General features: G+C 34.7%; 1 protein-coding gene across 6 annotated transcripts in view; it reads right to left on the bottom strand.

Annotated features, from left to right (window-relative positions):
• The window catches only part of ROBO2 (roundabout guidance receptor 2), a 647,901-nt gene that overhangs the window by 60,773 nt on the left and 567,930 nt on the right, over positions 1-19,198 (bottom strand). For all 6 annotated transcript variants that reach the window (XM_043893217.1, XM_043893216.1, XM_043893218.1 and 3 more), the window contains exons 17-18: positions 18,636-18,807; positions 3,891-4,073 (exon numbers count right to left, since the gene is read on the bottom strand). In XM_043893217.1, the coding sequence (XP_043749152.1) occupies positions 3,891-4,073; positions 18,636-18,807 (355 nt within the window). The remainder of the gene's footprint in view (positions 1-3,890; positions 4,074-18,635; positions 18,808-19,198) is intronic.

The raw sequence follows: 19,198 nt of genomic DNA, 5'->3' as shown, positions 1-19,198 counted from the left end.
ATCCTCATGAAAGCTGCATGGCTTTACGCAAACTATATTGTTCACTCTTCTATTCACAAACACCATTAACTCATACAATCAAAATTTTCTCTAGATTCAAAAGTCACCTAGTATTTTCTACCCAAATATCTTCATGATTCTATTTCATCCTATAACAACTCAGGTAGTGAATATTTCTGGCAGTCAGGAAGCTCACAGGCAAAGGCAAGCACTGTTAGTACTCAATGAAGATCAAGATAAATAACAGTGCACGTTACTCTAGAAAAAAATAAAATGATTTCATGTAGAATATGAGACAGGGGAATATGTCTCTCATTCTAGGTGCCCATCTTTGAGCCACAAGCAAACCTTTTGTGTGTGTTTGTGTCTGAAGAATTTAAACAAAGAATAAATAGGAAAATCCTGACATAGAAAGCTAGTAACTTTGCCCTGGGGAAATCGCCATGTTCTGCTGTGTAAAGAAGCAAAACTTTACATTCAGGCCAAATTCTCCTCTCAGATCATTTCGCTGTATAAGTTTACATTTGATTCCTGACAGTTGCTTTTACAATCTACAGTGCTGATCCACTAGTGTTCTATGATCAATATGTTAACTCTTCTGAATCATAAGAACAATATCAACGCTAAATAGCATGTCATTTTTTTTTTTTTTTACTTTTCTTCTAAGCATTCAAATATAATTTCCACATGGAGATGGAGAGTCAAAGATTAACCACAATAAAAATCAGTGGGTGAGCTTTTGCCTATAGGGTGAGTGGAAGTCATCCTGTGGAGACTTGGGTTTTCCACTCTGCAAAGGATTTCTTCTCCCCACTAGTTAAAATCTTCCCTGTGATGGTTAAAATCTTCCCTATGATGGTGAAAAATCTACCTGTGATATTAAGAAGACTTGGAATGAAGTAGAAAAGGCAAGTACTGAAATCAAATTCAACCTACTTTTTAATTCTACTTGGGAATTCCCGGGTAGCTCAGTCGGTAAAGAATCTGTCTGCAGTGCAGGAGACCTGGGTTCAGTTGCTGGTTTGGAGAAGGAAACAGCAACCCACTCCAGGATTCTTGCCTCGAAAACCCCGTGGACAGAGAAGCCTGGCGGGCTACAGCCCATGGGGTCGAAAGAGTCGGACACGACTTAGCGACTAAATCACCACTTCAATTCTACTTAGGATCAGCATTATTAAAATGCATGTTTCTGAATTTATATGAATTGTAGCAGATGTTGAAGTATAATCTAAGATCACATTTGGGGTCTAAAGCAAATGAAGTCATCTTTTGTTATAAATTAATTTAAATACTGATCCCAATATAGACTTATGTTCTTTGGGAAAAAATGATTACTGGTATCATAAATGAGTAAGAAAAATTTGAAACTATATAGATATTACTGTGTAGTAAAAAGTAGAAATGTTAGACTTTTCATTTTCTGAGTAAAATTATATTGCTTTAAGGTTACCAGTTTTGCATTTCATACTTGTAAAATTAGAAGATTCCCACAGAAATTTCTGTGAAAACCAGAATATAAACAGAACTATTACACATAGACTACTTTCTCGATAACTTTTATAAAATACTTCAGAGAAAATTAGCCCTGTATGAAATCTCTGTGCTCTTAAAACAGATCATTAGCTCGTGAATCAAATATCATAAATTTTAACACATGATAAACAAATACTACACTAAGCATGCCTATTTACAATCCTCATATTCTTTAAGCTATAGAAAGACAAGAATATAAAAATTCCAGAAAGTGAAGGTTAGGATATTTATGGGGGGGAATGTGTAGAGAATATTACCAAGTCAGATATGCAATGCTGAGTACCTGTAGTGTGGATTTTCATTTGCTTCTCACCTAGAAGAGAATAGCAGTTGCTGGAAGGCAAATTTCCAGCTGAAGGTGAATCCATTCTGAGAGTCAGCCATCTATCAATTAAGGATAAAGGTTCAGAAAGCCTGCTCTGTGGCTTGGCCTGATTCCAAAATATTTGAAGGGCATAGCACCTTCTGAGTTAGCAGTTCTTCTACCAGCAGATGGATATCAATCACAATGAGAAATGACAACAGGAAATGTGCTATTCTTGTCCAGCTCAAAGACCAACAGATATTTTCCAATCAAATGTAAAGAACTGCTGTTTTTAAAGAGAAGAAAGAAAAGAAGAAAGGCTCTCTGACATGATTTTACAAAAAAACATAACTACTAATTATGAGAGTAATGCTATTAGGAAGAAGTGAATGAAAATCCTACAGAGGGTAAAAATGCAACACTCCAAATGTGGCACTGAGGTGACTAACATTGTCAGTCTTTTATTATTTTCACTAAAGTCAAGCAAAGAGATAAACACAAAAATAGTCTTTGATTTACATGGGCATGTCACAGAGACAAAACAGAACATGGTGACTGACTAAACAGACAGGTAAACGGACAATATCTTTAAGGAATGAAAGCAGGGGACTGGACTGCAAAACAAGAAGTTACATGAAAGTATCATTAATGTTCATGACTCTGACACTCAGCAGTCATTGCCCAGCATCGCTTTCCAGGAAGAATCCTTCACTGGCAGGGTGATAAAGCACTCAGATGACAAAGCATAAGGAAGCAGGCATCGGCAACCAATGAGAAATGAGAAAAGCAAGTCACAAAGTATGCAAACCCTTCTGCAATGAATCCACTACACTACCTTCTCTAGTCCTGGGAATATATTCTAACCAGTAACTAACAAATGTTATTTCTACAAGCTATAGTCATGAGCTGCAATGTGATCATCAACTGATCATATTTAAATACCACTCAATAACAAGAAAAACAACCAAATGGATGCTGTTTCTTTCATTTTGAACTATTCTTAGAAACTTGGATGCTACAAGTTAAAGTAGCTGATAAGCTTAATAAGTAATGAAGCCTCTGTCAAAATCACTTAAGAAGACATTTATGCTTCTTATTAAAGTAAAAATTAGAAATAGAAGATGAATAATATATCTCAAAGATTTTTAAAATATTTGTAGGACAATGATAAATTAAAATTGTTCCCTTGAAAATTTTAGAAAATGTTAAGTATTTGTGAGGCAATTTTTTTTTTAATCATTGTTAGAGAAAGTACTTAAAATGAATGTAATTCAAACTTTAACTGAACACAGCTTCATTATTGAGGTCATTTTTCACTCACTGACTTGATAATTTTCTCTCTCTTTCGGCCTTGGATGTATTTTGAAGGCCATAACTTTGGACATCCTTAAAATTCCTGTTCTGGATTCAAAGAAAACATTTTTGCAAACAAGTACAACATCTAGGATCTTATTTTTCTTCTCTTTCTTTTGCTTCTGTTTTTTCTTCTTTCTAAAATGCTCATTGGTCACTTTAAAATAGACATTCTATTTAAGTGACTAGTAAAACAAATCATGCCTCATCAGTTTCATCAATCCTGGTAAAATTTTTTGTTTTGTTTTGTTTGTATTTTTCATCTGGGATACATTTCCCTTTGTAATCTGTATTGTTAAATACAAAAAAATACATTTCAAATCTTTTCTTTTTCCTGAGCATTTTAGGAATGCTCTTTCTTAAATATGCTTTTCAAACATGGTGTCATAGCTTGCAGTCTGTGTGTGTGTGTGTGTGTTTGTGTGTGTGTGTGTTTTGAACTATTGAGAAAAATGGCTAATCACGTTACTGGTTTGCGCTCTTCTTATGCTTCCTTGGAGAGACAGGCAAAAAGATGGCATTATGGTCATAATGTGATATGATGAAGAACAGTGTATTAAAGCATGTTGTTTATAATGGTTGAAATCAAGCAATAAACACCCATTCATTCACTCATTTCATACTCCATTTCATTCCTTCTCTTGCATTTTATCATATTTCTAAAGCTAAGATATTTTCTTAGCTGGAAATAGCCTCTTACCAGCATAATTACTGAGTCCCTTTCTCTTCTTTCTTCGCCAGTACAACCAGATGCTAAAACCCATCAGAATTACCCAGCAGGCACCACCAATACCAGCTATAAAAGCTGGTTGCTTCACAACATCAGTGATTTGCTCAGTTATGCTGTTGTTGTTTTCAGTAATGACAACTTCATTTCGTCCCCCTATGGAAGAAACAACAGTGTTAGTACTAGTAAATATTAAGACCCAAAACCCCACAAAAATACATACGTGCTATACCAAAGGCACAGAAGATTGTAACCTTCTTTGAAGCAGGTAATATTTGTTGTGTCCTGACCGTGTAACAATTTACTGGTAAGCAGATTTTATAAGTTTAAAAAGAAGAATCAAATCAGAAGTTTGACATGTGATTAAGAACATTGCTCCTTTGTGTTTTGTTTTGTTTTATGATGGACAGATTCAGAGCCACTTCTTGATTTATTGCCTCATATATAAGTACTAAAACAAGTGTGTAAGCTGAAATAATAATAACTTTTCTTCAGTTAGGTAAAGCATTTTGTAAGACAATTCTCATTCAAAAAAAGAAAAGCAACTACAACATTTAAACTGGGTATTTGCAAATTACCTTTCCCCTACAGCATTGCTGTTACAGATGATCAAAATACTTCTCTTAATATTTTACCAAATACTTTACCTTGATCAAACATACTTTAATTTTCTGGAAGGTACTGAAACTGCTATATTAAATAATGATAATGACATAAACATCTTTTCATAGAGATTAGTATCTATAGTTAAAATCTCACAGAAAGATAAAACTCCTAAATGCCCTTAAAGTATCTGAAACTAATTTGAAAATCCACTTGAAAGTTGGCTACAAAACAACTTGCAAATTAATTCTAAGGTCTATGTATCAAATCATACATTTAAATCTAGACTAAGATTATTCTAGAAGCTGTCACATTTCTGACAGTTTAGCCCTCTCAGACATAATAAAGACAATCTCAATCCACATTTTTAAACAGGTTTAAGACTCACGGAATTCTAACATTACTAATGAGCAAAGATTTAGGTGCTTATTTAATAGATGAATGAATTCAGAAACTGGAAACTAAGTGAATTCTCATATTAATATATCTCATTAGTGAGTAAACAAATAATTAAAAGATAAATTTAAGCAAAATATAAATGGCAAATTTCAGCATATCATATCAAAGGAACATGTAATTCTCTTGTTTTAGTTATCCCGGCACTGTAACATACTGGAAACGGCAAGGTCTTTGAAGTTCCACATTTGAGTATCATCTCTGTCACTTCCTAGCTAGGAAAGCAGTGGGTTTATGTAGGGCACTTAATCTTCTGGAATCCCTGTTTCTATTAGCTGGTGACAATAGCATCTATTTCATATGTTTGGGAGGATTAATCCAGATGATGAATGTAAGGAGTGGACTTTCCTGGTAGCTCAGTAGTAAAGAATCTGCCTGCAATGCGGGAGATGCAGGAGACGAGCAAGATCTCCTGAAGGAGGGCATGGTAACTCACTCCAGTAAGTTGCCTGGAGAATCCCATGGACAGAGGAGCCAGGTGGGCTACAGTCCACGAGGTTAAAAAGAGTTGGACACGACTGAACGATCAAGACTTTACTTTTAGTTTACTCCTACCTGAGTGGGTCTTAAGTACCTCTTAGCTTTACATGGGCCATAATTTGAGTCACAAATTATAGCGTTCTTATTAATCTCTTTACATGTGCAACCATATGTGCTTAGGCGTGCTTGCATTGCTGGTAGATTCTTTACCATCTGAGTAACCAAGGAAGCCCCAGGTAGGAATATAAGTTGTAAATTATCTAGATATGAGAGTCCTTCAAACCATAGGTGACTTGTTTACCAAGGTTTCACCTTTCTTCCAGAGAAGAAAATTAGCCTGTATCTCCCTGCCTCCCTTGTAGTTGAGTGCAACAAAGTGACTGAATATTGGATAATTGTACACAGGCAGATGCATGGTATCTCTGGACCAATCCATGTACCACTGAGATGGCACTTCATACTCTCTTTCCTAAGGTGTTGGATAGAACAAGGGATCAGTTGTGGGATGTTGACCCTATGAGAGATGGTACACCATTGACTGGAAGGATCCACATTTCATGAAAAACTCAATGGAATAAAAACCCCATCCTCCATTCTCCAAACCCATATTAGACTGACTATGAATAAGATAGAAACTTACTTTGTTAAGCCTATCAGAATGCCCATTTGTTTGTTATTTGTTGTTCAGTTGCTAGGTTGTGTCTGACTCTTTGTGATCCTGTGGACTGCAGCACGTGAGGCTCCTCTGTGCTTCACTCTCTCCCAAAGTTTGCTTAAGTTCATGTTCATTGAGTCAGTGATGCTATCTAACCATCCCATCCTCTGCTGCTCACTTCTTTTGCATTCCACCTTTCCCAGCATCAGGGTCTTTTCCAAAGAGTCAGCTCTTCCCATCAGCAGTATTGGAAGCTCACTTTCAGCAACAGCCTTCCAATGAATATTCAGGGTTGATTTCATTTAGGATTGACTGGTTTGATCTCCTTGCTGTCCAAGGGACTCTCAAGCATTTTTTTTCCTGCATAACTCAAAAGTATCAATTCTTTGGCACTCAGCTTTCTTCATGGTCCAGCTCACACATCCGTACACGACTACTGGAAAAACCATAGCTTTGACAATATGAAATTTTACTGGCAAAGAGATGTCTCTGTTTTTTAATTTGCTGTCTAGGTTTGTCTTCGCTTTCCTTCCAAGGAGCAAGCATCCTTGAATTTCATGGCTGCAGTCACCATCTGCAGTGATTTTGGAGCCCCCCAAAATAAAACTTGTCACTGCTTTCACTTTTCTCCCTTTTATTTCCCATGACATGATGAGTCTGACTCACTTGATCTTCATTTTTTGAATGTTCAGTTTCAAGCCAGCTGTTTTACTCTCTCCTATCACCCTCATCAAGAGTCTCTTTTCTTCCTCTTCAATTTCTGCCATTAGTGTGGTATCATCTGGATATCGGAGGTTGTTGACATTTTTCCTGACAATCTCGATTCCAGTTTGTGATTCATCCAGCTTGGCATTTTGCATGATGTACTCTGCATATAATTTAAATAAGCAGGGTGACAATATACAGACTTGTCATACCCCTTTCCCAATTTTGAACCAGTCAGTTGTTCCATGTCCTGTTCTAACTGTTGCTTCTTGGCCTGCACACAGGTTTCTCAGGAAACAGGTAGGGTAGTCTGGTATTCTCATATCTTAGAGAATTTTCCAGTTTGTTGTGATCCACACATCAAAGGCTTTAGTGTAGTGAGTGAAGCAGAAGTAGATGTTTCTTTGGAATTCCCTTGCTTTTTTCTATGATCCAACAGGTGTTGGCAATTTGATCTCTGATTCCTGACTTTTCTAAACCCAGCTTGTACCTCTGGAGTTCTCGGTTCACATGCTGTTGAAGCCTAGCTTGAAGGATTTAAAGCATACACTTACTAGCATGAGAAATGAACACAAATGTACAGTAGTTTGAACATTCTTTGACATTGCTCTTCTTTGGGATTGGAATGAAAACTGACCTTTCCTGTTCCAAGCCAGTGCTGAGTTTTTCCAAATTTGCTGACATATTGAGTGCAACATGTTAACAGCATAATCTTTAAGCATTTTAAGTAGTTCAACTGGAATTCCATCACCTCCACTAGCTTGTTCATAGTAATGCTTCCTAACACCCAGTTGACTACACACTCTAGGATGTCTGGCTCTAGGTGAGTGACCACATCAACATTGTTATCCAGGGTATTAAGATTTTTTTTGTATAGTTTTTCTGTGTATTCTTGCCAACTTTTCTTAATCTCTTCTGCTTCTGTTAGGTCTTTACTATTTCTGTCCTTCATCATGCCCATCCTTGCATGCAATATTCTACTGTCCAATTTTCATATAGTCCAGTATTTCATTTCTGAAGTTTCTTTTGTGTTAATTTCCAGATTTAAAAATCACCTTTACCTGTGTGGTAAACCTGGTTCATTTTCCTAATCTATCTGCTTTTAATCATTATACATATAAACATAGTCTAAAATGTATTTAAAATGAGCTCATATTCATTTATGTTGACTGGGCTAAACACTAGCTATTACTAAAAAGAGAACACCTTATAGCTCAATCAGAAAAGAAAATCTGTCCTTCATTTGCGTAAAAGAGTCATAAAGCAGCATACTGAATATAGTGGCATATTTGTGTTGCCCAAGGTGTATTAGCGTTTCTTGTACAAGTAGTATTTTTCAAACAATGTTGTCAGTTGAACTAATTGGAGCACAGACATGGGATGTGTGTGACCTGTGACAGTGCGTTGCTCTTTCAGACAAAAAAAATATAATGAAATATAATGTCTTCCTCCCATTGGAGAGTAATGAAGAACAAAACTAATTTGTTGGACTAAAAATTAATTAGACACATCAGATTCGATTGTACCTATTACTGTGAAAGTTTGCAGCTGTTCCACATATTATTACCAACTATGTAAGGTAAGCGTGAAATGGCCAAATGATTACAGAAACAAGTTATATTATTAAGCAAGATGATTGAGACTTGTAAGTCAATATAAGTTTATTATATGACATGGCTGTCTGATGCTTATATATGTAAATATATTTAGTTGCTTTATTGTGTGTGCAGATGCAAACAGTATTATGGATATTTTGATGTAAAAGTCACTTTAACAGCAGAAATGGCAGACAAAAGAACGATATTACTGTCAAGCCTGGGTGAGGCTGCTTATTATATTTATATAATATTTTAATTAAAGATCCTTTTAATGTAGCTTTCTGGAATAAAAGCTAAGCTGACAAGGAATAGATGAAACAGTACATTGTCTGGCATAAGACAAATCTAAAATTATCAGCCATAAATTCCATCAAATGCCAATACATGATTTAATTAAAGCAAAGGGGAAATGAAGAACAGTTTGAGTCACTTCAAGTGCTGTTTCCAGTACTGAGTAGACAATAGGGAAAGCATAAATTGAAAGAGAAGAGGAGATTAGCCATCACTAAATCACTTTTCAACTAAGGAATAACAGTTGTGTAGATAAGGTTATCAGACAAGATGTTAAGGTAGATATGTGGGAGTAATTAAAGAAACAATTAAATAGTACAACAGAAGATATTAAAAAGAAATAAATCTTTTGAGGACAAATAGTCTTTTTCAAATTGAATTGTGCATGTGTGTGTGGTGTTTGTGCTTTTAATTTATTTTAAGTGGTACAGTTCTATTTTCTATAATTAGATCTTGGATAAGGTATATTCTATGCAAATAAAGAGGAGATAGAAATATTACTTACTATTTTATTTTTTATTTCAAATAAAATCTGAAAAGTTGTATGATATATAAACAAATTACACGGTACTCATTATCCACTTGACCACTTAATCTTTTTTTTTTTCCTTTTTTTTTTTCATTTATTTTTATCAGTTGGAGGCTAATTACTTTACAATATTGTAGTGGGTTTTGTCATACATTGACATGAATCAGCCATGGATTTGCATGTATTCCCCATCCCGATCCCCCCTCCCACCTCCCTCTCTACCCGATCCCAATCTTTTTAAAATAATACAGGAGTATTTATTTATTAGCAAAGATAATAGAAAAAAAAGAAACCATGAAAGGGAAATATAGATGTTTGATAATCCTATTGGTCTTTGATTTAGAAAAATTACATTCAGTCAAACTTTTTATATGCATATGCTAGAGGGGCAGTGAAAAAAAATGCTTTGCTTACTTATCAAGGAGCTGTCATAGAAAACTACATTTTTTGAAGTATGCTAGTGGCTCAGTTGTGTCAGACTCTTTGTGACCTCATGGACTGTAGCCCACCAGGCTCCTCTGGCCCTGGGATTCTCCAGGCAAGAATACTGGAGTAGGTTGCCATTATTTCCTCCAGGGGATCTTCTCAACCCAGGGGTTGAACCTGGGTCTTTTGCATTACAGGCAGATTCTTTACCGTCTGAGCCACCAAGGAAGCGTTTCAAATTTTTTAAGTGAAAACTTACTGCTTTATTTCTTAATAACATATTCTAAATATTATTTAGAAAACATGTAGAAACAAGGATGCATATCTATATCTAAATCTGTGAAATCCTTTTGGGTGTATCTGTATTTCTTTCTTATTCCAATTTACTTTAGAAAATCTCAGAAGGGCCAAGATTATTGGCTTCCCTTAGGTTAAGAAATTAATTCAGTCTGTATGACTAATTAAGAAAGGGAATACAATTTAAAGAAAAGTTAATGCTATAACTTTTTTTAATGCTTTTATTATGTAAAAGAAAGAATACTTGGAGAATCTAAAAAAATTTAACATCATGATTGAATATTTCATGCACATGTGCTCAGTTGAGTCCAACTCTGTTCAACCCCATGGACTGGAGCCTGCCAGGCTCCTCTGTCCTCGCGATTTTACAAGCAAGATGCTGGAATGTGATGCCATTTCCTCCTCTAGGGAATCTTTCCTACCATGGGATCGAAACCATATTTCCTGCGTCTCCTGCATTGGCAGGTGGATTCTTTTCCACTGAGCCACCTGGGAAGCATATGACTGAATGTTAAATCTCTTCATTTACAATAAATGGCTTTGTAATAAGTAACGTTTCCCAGATTTTGATAGTATGCTCTATATGCATCATTTCTGAAAATAAACAGAAAAGCATGGGAATGGCACATTTGCTTATATCAAACTCTGGACAAGTATTTATAAAATATATAAACTCTAGGAAGAATATTTAACAAGCTAAAGACAATGACAAATAAAATTAGGGTGAACTGAAGGGATTTGCCTTTTGAAAGAATAAAACCACTCAGAAAAAAAAAAAAAAATCTGCATTTATGAGGCTTTCTAGCCCGTTAGAGAGTTCAATCCATGCAGGGCTAGGGAACTAGAGCCCAAGCTGAAAATTACGATTTTATTTGTAGGAGATGTCAGAGGGCAGCATTCACAGTAGCCAGTGTGACTAAAAATTAAGGGAGAGACCACGTGAAAGAGGGAGAGAAAGGAAGGTAATGTCTTCAAATATGTGCATAAATTCTCCCTCAGTCCTAGACTGAACTACGAATTGTGCATGTAGAAGGACACTTTAAAGGATCTTGTGAAACTCAAAAGGTAAAAGGCTGAAGAGGCTGATCAGACTGTCTCACTGCAGACATGGAAAAGTCTAAATTCCATCAAGTTCGTCAGATCAGATAAACATATTAGGCTTTTCACTGAAAGCTCAGGGGCTCTGTGCCTTAGAAGTAAAATAAATAAATAAACTGAGGTTTGATCTGAAGAATATTGTCAAAAGATAAATAGTTCATACTAGCAAAATGTAAAAAAAAGCCACCACAAGAGCAAGATGATCAGCTAGTATCCTAAGTGCCTCTACGTAAAAAACCAACACTCCAGAAGATCACAGAATTGTATAGTCTGTTATATACAATGTCCAACACACAGTACAAAATTGCCAGGTATGCAAAAACAAACAAAATAATAATAACAATCACAACAATAAAAAAAAGAAGAAACAATGACCTAAGATCAAGAGGAATAGTAATCAATAGAAACAGACCACGAGATACCATGGATATTTAAATTAGAGGAAAAGGACTTTCAAGCAGTCATTACAATATGTTCAATAACTTAAAACAATAGAGTTTATGAATGAACATATGGCAAATTTCAGAGGGAAATGAAAAAATTCAAAAAAGAACAAATGAAAAGTGTATTATTTAAAGTGAATAATTCATAGTACACTTTCATTCCTACCTAGGTAGGAATAATAGGAGTGGGACATGCAATTCCACCATGAACTAGTAAAAGCCTAGGCAAAATACGTGCAATAAAAGCACAGAATTATCAGAACAGGGACATAAACCAGAAAAATTCTAATATATTCATAGCTTTCTATCTGATGATAATTTCTAAAATGTGATGCAGTGAAAGGGAGCCCAAAATAGCTGAATAACATTCCTGAGTTAAAGAGATAATGAAACCCAGGAACATGAGTAATACAAAATATTATTTCTTAGTTTTATTTGAAAGATTGTTTAAAGTCAAATCAATAATAATACTTTGTCTATCTTTTTAAATTATTCAGATTGAAATTGAAGAAAGTACGAAAAACCACTAGACCATTCAGGTACGACCTAAATCAAATCCCTTATGAATATACAGTGGAAGCAACAAATAGATTCAAGGGATTAGATCTGATAGAGGGCCTGAAGCACTATGGACAAAGGTTCCTGACATTGTACAGGAGGCAGGGATCAAGACCATCCCCAAGAAAAAGAAATGCAAAAAGGAAAAATGGTTGTCTGAGGAGGCCTTACAAATAGATGAGAAAAGAAGAGAAGCGAAAGGCAAAGGAGGAAAGGAAAGATATACCCATTTGAATACAGAGTTCCAAAGAATAGCAAGGAGAGATAAGAAAGCCTTCCTCAGGGATCAGTGCAAAGAAATAGAAGAAAACAATAGAATAGGAAAGACAAGAGATCTCTTCAAGAAAATTAGAGATATCAAGGGAACATTACATGCAAAGACGGGCTCAATAAAGGACAGAAATGGTATGGACCTAACGGAAGCAGAAGATATTAAGAAGAGGTGGCAAGAATACACAGAAGAACTGTACAAAAAAGATCTTCATGACCCAGATAGTCATGATGGTGTGATCACTCACCTAGAGCCAGACATCCTAGAGTCTGAAGTCAAGCAGACCTTAGGAAGCATCACTATGGACAAACCTAGCGGAGGTGATGGAATTCCAGTTGAGCTACTTAAATCTTAAAAGATGATGTTGTGAAAGTGCTGCACTCAATAATGTGAACTAATTTGGAAAACTCAGCAGTGGCCACAGGACTGGAAAATGTCAGTTTTCATTCCACTTGCAAAGAAAGGTAATGCCAAAGAATGCTCAAACTACCGCACAATTGCTCTCATCTCACGCGCTAGCGAAGTAATGCTCAAAATTCTCCAAGCCAGGCTTCAACAGTATGTGAACCGTGAACTTCCAGATGTTCAAGCTGGTTTTAGAAAAGGCAGAGGAACCAGAGATCAAATTGGCAACATCCGCTGGATCACTGGAAAAGCAAGAGAGTCCCAGGAAAACATCTACTTCTGCTTTATTGACTACGCCAAATCCTTTGACTGTGTGGATCACAATAAACTGTGGAAAATTCTTCAAGAGATAAGATGGAAATACCAGACCACCTGACCTGCCTCCTGAGAAATCTGTATTAAGATCAGGAAGCAAGAGTTAGAACTGGACATGGAACAACAGGCTGGTTGCAAATTGGGAAAGGAGTATGTCAAGGCTGTATATTGCCATCCTGCTTGTTTAACTTATATGCAGAGTAAGTACATCATGAGAAATGCTGGAATGGATGAAGCACACGCTGGAATCAATATTGCTGGGAGTAATATCAATAACCTCATTTACATAGATGACACCACCCTTATGGCAGAAAGTGAAGAAGAACTAAAGAGCCTCTTGATGAAAGTGAAAGAGGAGAGTGAAAATGTTGGCTTAAAGCTCAACATTCAGAAAGCTAAGATCATGGCATTCAGTCCCATCACTTCATGGCAAATAGATTGGGAAACAACAGAAACAGTGACAGACTTTATTTTCTTGGGCTCCAAAATCACTGCAGATGGTGACTGTAGTCATGAAATTAAAAGATGCCTGCTCCTTGGAAGAAAAGTTATCACCAACCTAGACAGCATATTAAACAGCAGAGATATTAGTTTACCAACAAACATCCATCTAGTCAAAGCTATGGTTTTTCCAGTAGTCGTGTTGGATGTGAGAGTTGGACTATAAAGCTGAGGGCCGAAGAATTTTTGCTTTTGAAATATGGTGTTGGAGAAGATGCTTGAGACTCCCTTGGAAAGCAAGGAGATCCAACCAGTCCACCCTAAAGGAAATCAGTCCTGAATATCCATTGGAAGGACTGATGCTGAAGTTGAAACTCCAATACTTTGGCCACCTGATGCGAAGAACTGACTCATTTGAAAAGACCCTGATGCTGGGAAAGATTGAAGGCGGGAGGAGAAGGGGACGAGAGAGGATGAGATGGTTGGATGGCATCACTGACTCAATGGACATGAGTTTCGGTAAACTCCGGAAGTTGGTGATGGACAGAAAGGCCTTGCATGCTGCAGTCCATGGGCTTGCAGAGAGTCGGGCATGACTGAGTGACTGAACTGAACTGAATAGTTGTTTTAACTGTTGTGTTAGTTTCTGCTGTACAATGAAGTGAATCTGTCATATGTATACATATATCTCCTCCCTCTTTGAACTCCTTCCCTCCCCACCGTCCCATCCCACCCACCTGGTTAACTACAAAGCATCAAGCTATACAGCATATCCCTAGTAATAGCTATATCAGCCATTCCCTGAGCTATAGAGCAGAAGGACACATCCACCATGGAGGATAATATAAAGGTTCCCTAAAACACTAAAAATGGAACTACCACACGATCCAGCAACCCCACTACCGGACATATACCCCGAGAAATCCATAGTAAAAAAGACACATGCCCTCCAATGTTCACTGTAGTACTATTAACAATGCTCAGGATATGGAAGCAACCTAAATGTCTATCAACGGATGGATAAAGAAGATATGATACAGATATAAATAGAAAATTACTCAACCATTAAAATGAATGAAATTGGGTCATTTGTAGAGACTTGGATGGACCTAGATCTGTCATACAGAGTGAAGAAAGTCAGAAATTTCTACTGGTTTTCATTACATGTATAGAAGTAAAAGGTAAACCAATAGCAAACAAGCTTGAAAGGGAGGAAATGAAATAATATTTTCTAAGATACAATATAGGCCAATCATATAGAGCAATCATTGCAAAAATAAGTATACTTAGTAGTTCAATAGTGAGTATAAAATATTCTACAGAAAGTTATCTTATTCATCCTAAAGAAATTAGCAAATTTGGAAAAATAAGAACAAATTCAATTAAAAAAAAAACACAAAAAGGGCAGTTCTAAGCTACAACACATTGATGATCACACTGAAGATAATAAATACTCCAAAATAAAAGCCAGAGATTTTCATATTGGATAAAAAATAAAACTGAACTATATGTAATTTAAATAATAGAAATGTACATTAAATACAAAGATATAGGAGTTTAAAGGACAGAAAAAATAAAAAAAACCCACAAAGACTTATAAGGCTGTACTAACATCAGAAAGTAAGTTCCAAGACAAAGAATCTTACTAGGAAATAATGTGGGGCATTTCATAATGAAAAAGCGTAAGTTAACTAAGACAACAATACTAATATGCACTTAGTTAAAACAGAGTAGCAAAGTACATGAAATAAAAACTTACAAACAAAAATAAGAAATATACAAATTTATAATTATACTGAATTTTTAGTCTTTCTTATTTATTAAAAAAATAAGTAAACAGAAAATAAGTAAGGACCTGAATAATACTACCAACTGATTTGACTGATATTTTTAGAACATTCCATTCCAAATTAGAAAAATAAAAATGAACCTATTTTTTAAATATACAAGGAACATTAACTAAGGTGAAATTCTGGGCTATAAAATAAAATATTTAAAAAGCTAAATTCATGCAAAATATACTTTCTGATCTCAGTGAAATTAAATTAGAAATCAACAAAATGCTATATGGAAAATAGTAAAACATTTGGAAATTTAATAACACATATCCAAATAACTTCTGCAAAAATCAACAATTTTTACAGAAACTAAAAAATGTTTTCAACTTTATGATAAATGGAAACACAACACATCAAATTTCTAAAATCATCTGAATAAGTGTTCAGAGGAAAATTTAAACTTTAAATATTCACAATAAAGACACAAATCATTGATTTATTCTCAATCATTTTGATCTTAAGAAGCAACATTAAAGTAAACAGAAGAAAGAATATCAGAAATTGCTTAATTAGAAAACAAATAAATAAAACTAACAAAGCCAAAACTTGGTACGTTGAATGTATTAATAAAATTGATAGATCCTTATCAAGATTCAAATTTGAGAGAGGGTGAAAAGAGAGAGAGGGTAGGTGGGCAATGAAAAAGGAGAATAGAGAGAGCATCAATCCATAGTATTTAAGAACAAAAGAGAAGTCATTACTGCTCATCCTTCAAACATTACAGTTAAACGTATTACAAAACTAAGGAGATAGTGCAAATAAACATTTCATAATAAATTCAACAATTTAGACAGATTAGACAATTTCATTGACGGGCAAACATGAAAACTCCATTTACCACATGCAACAGGGAAGAAAAAAATTGAATAAATATAAATTCACAACGATAAAAATAATGACAGAGAAAACTCTAGGCACAGATATCATCATTGAACTCTAAAAGCATTTAAGGAAGAAACAGTACCAGATCTACCAAAACTATTACAGAATGTAAAGGAGGAGGGAATATTTTCAAACTCATTAAAGCTAGCATTCCTGATTCAAAACCTGACAAAGACATTAGAAGAAAACTACCGATCAATATTCCTCATGAATGTAGATGCAAATCCTTTACAAATGCTAGTAAATCAGATCCAAGAGCATCTGTGAAAAGCATAATATAAGTCTTGACCAAGTGGGATTTTATCCCAGGAATACAAGTTTATTTACCTTTGAATCTATTCACTAGAATTTACCGTGTTAACACAAATAAGAAGAAAGAAAACATATGATTATCTGGATACACTCAGAAAAAATATTAAACTATTAAAACAGATAAATGAAGAAGTTAGTAAGGTCATAAAAGGATAACACATAAAATTAAATTTTCATATAACATAAAATAGTTGAAAAATGAAATTTTATAAATCCATTAATAATAGTATAAAAAAACATTAAATACTCCAGAAAAATTTTAACAAAACATATGTTAAGGTCATACACTGAAAGCTACAAGATATTGTTGAGGAAAATAAAGATATATAATGGAGAGGTATATCATGTTCTCAGAGAGAAACAAAGACTATTAAAATAGTTAACCTTTTCAATTTGGTGTATAGATTCACTGCATTTTCAATCACAATTCCAATATAATTTTGTAGAAACTGACATGCTGATTTGAAAAGTATATGGAAAAACAAAAGGTCTGGAACAGTGAAAACAATTTTGGAGAAGAAAAGGATATAGTATTCACATTATTTGACTCCAAGACTTTCTATAAGCTATTAGCAATCAAGACAGAGTAGTTTGGCTTATGAAGACATATAAAGAAATGGAATGACATAGAGAATCCAGAATGGATGCACACATATAAAACTAACTGGGGAAAGGAAAGCTTTTTCAGTGAAAGAATGCCTAGGTATTTTAATTTTACATATGGAAACAAATAAACCTCAACCCTCAAACCACATGCAATTTCTTTAAGACAAATTATAGACCTAAGCATACAATCTAAAACTGTAAAGCTTCTGAAAAAAATATTTGCTCTCTAGATGTAGGGCACAGTTTCTTAGAAAGCACTAAACATGAAATAAAATTGTGATAAATTATACATCACGTACATTTAAAAGTTTTGCTCATCCAAAAGATGATATTAAGAAAAGGAATGAGAAAGCCATAAACTGGGAGAAAATATTTGCAAAAAAATCTATGACAGCAAACATATCAAAAATGAACAAATAACTTCTCTTAATCAGTAACAAAAGACAAAGGGCACCATTTTTAAAAAGCAAAGAAATTTTACAAAAGAAAATATGGGAATGGTCAATAAGCACACATGAAGTTGCCCAACATCATTAGTCATCACAGAAAACTGAAGCTAAAATGACAGTGAGGGGACTCTTAAACTCACTGCAGTGACTATAATGACAGATGGCAATATCAAATGTCAGTGAGGATGTAGAAAAATTGGGAGTCATATTCTTTCGGAGTGAGAGTACAAAATTATACAATATGAATAAATATTTACTTTTCTTATAAACTCAAATACATCAGTGCTGTTACCCAGAAATTCTACTTCTGGGTCATTCTCCACAGGAAATAAAAACATATATCCTCAAAAAGACTTACACATTCTCTCAAGAGAAAAACAGAGAAACAAAATATGATACGTTCACACATTGAATACTGCTCAGAAACAAAATGTATGAATTGCATAATACATATATGTGAGGATCTCAAAAATATTACATTTAGTGAAGGAAGTCAGACACAAAATACTATATTCTGTACAATTCCATTTATATATATTTCAAGAAAAGTCAAACATAATCCATGGTGATAGGGAGCAATTTTCTATAATGATGATAGTAGACTGAACAGGGATTTCTTCTTTGGGATAGTTTATTTGGATTACAAAGTTTTTTGGGGGCTGTTTCTGTTTAATTTTTGACATTTCTCTGGCTAAGAGAAAGCATATAAATGTGAAACATAACACCCCTTTTTCAATAACTGCCTCATTTCCCACTATATTTCAAAGGCATCAAAATTACAAATGAAACTACTGATTAAAAATAATTTTCAAAACAACTTTCAGCATTTAAACTCTTAATCATTATGATTTTAAGAAGTTTGTGGATATCAAAGAGCATGAACAATTGCTAAACTTTTTTGTTAGAAACTCTAGTCATAACTATTTGCCTATATGATGTGTGTATCATATTACTCATTATTTACCAAATACCGACCTTTGGGATGTAGATTCAAAAAAATAATCCACCTTGTTACCAGCTGACTGATTCTAAAGCACAGATTATATAGATTGGTACTCACCAATTATTATTGGCTGTGGCTCACTTTTTACTCCAACTCCGGCACTGGTACTAGCTGCAACCTCTACCCGGTACTGAATACCTGGGAATAATCCACCAATGATTACAGATCGAATGGCTGCATCCACAGTTTTGTTGATGTGGAATCGTGTTTCATTCCCCAGACACCAGATCTATAGAAATGTAAAGTGAATATCAAAAGAATATAAAATTATCTTTTCTGGTAATTAGTTCATTATAATTGATTAAATTTTTTAGTAGTGACCAGTCTATTTTCTAGGCTTATTTGTAAATCACATTTTTCAATGCCTTAGTCTATTTATATATATATATATATATATATATATATATATATATAATGTATATTTGTGTGTGTGCATGTGTGCACATGTGTGTTTGTATGTGTGTGTATTAAAGGAAAAATAAAAGAAAGTAAAAGTATGCAGCATTCCTTTGTATTTTACAAGGAACACTGAATACTTGGGACTTCTCTGGTGGTCCAGTGGTTGAGTCCATGTTACCACTGGGGATTCAGGGGCATGGGTTTGATCCTGGTCAGGAAAC

The sequence above is a fragment of the Cervus elaphus genome, chromosome 31 (genome assembly GCF_910594005.1).
Source record: "Cervus elaphus chromosome 31, mCerEla1.1, whole genome shotgun sequence".
Lineage (NCBI taxonomy): Eukaryota > Metazoa > Chordata > Mammalia > Artiodactyla > Cervidae > Cervus > Cervus elaphus.
Note: the sequence above shows the minus strand (reverse complement) of the source record. Positions and strands in the feature narration are given on the sequence as shown.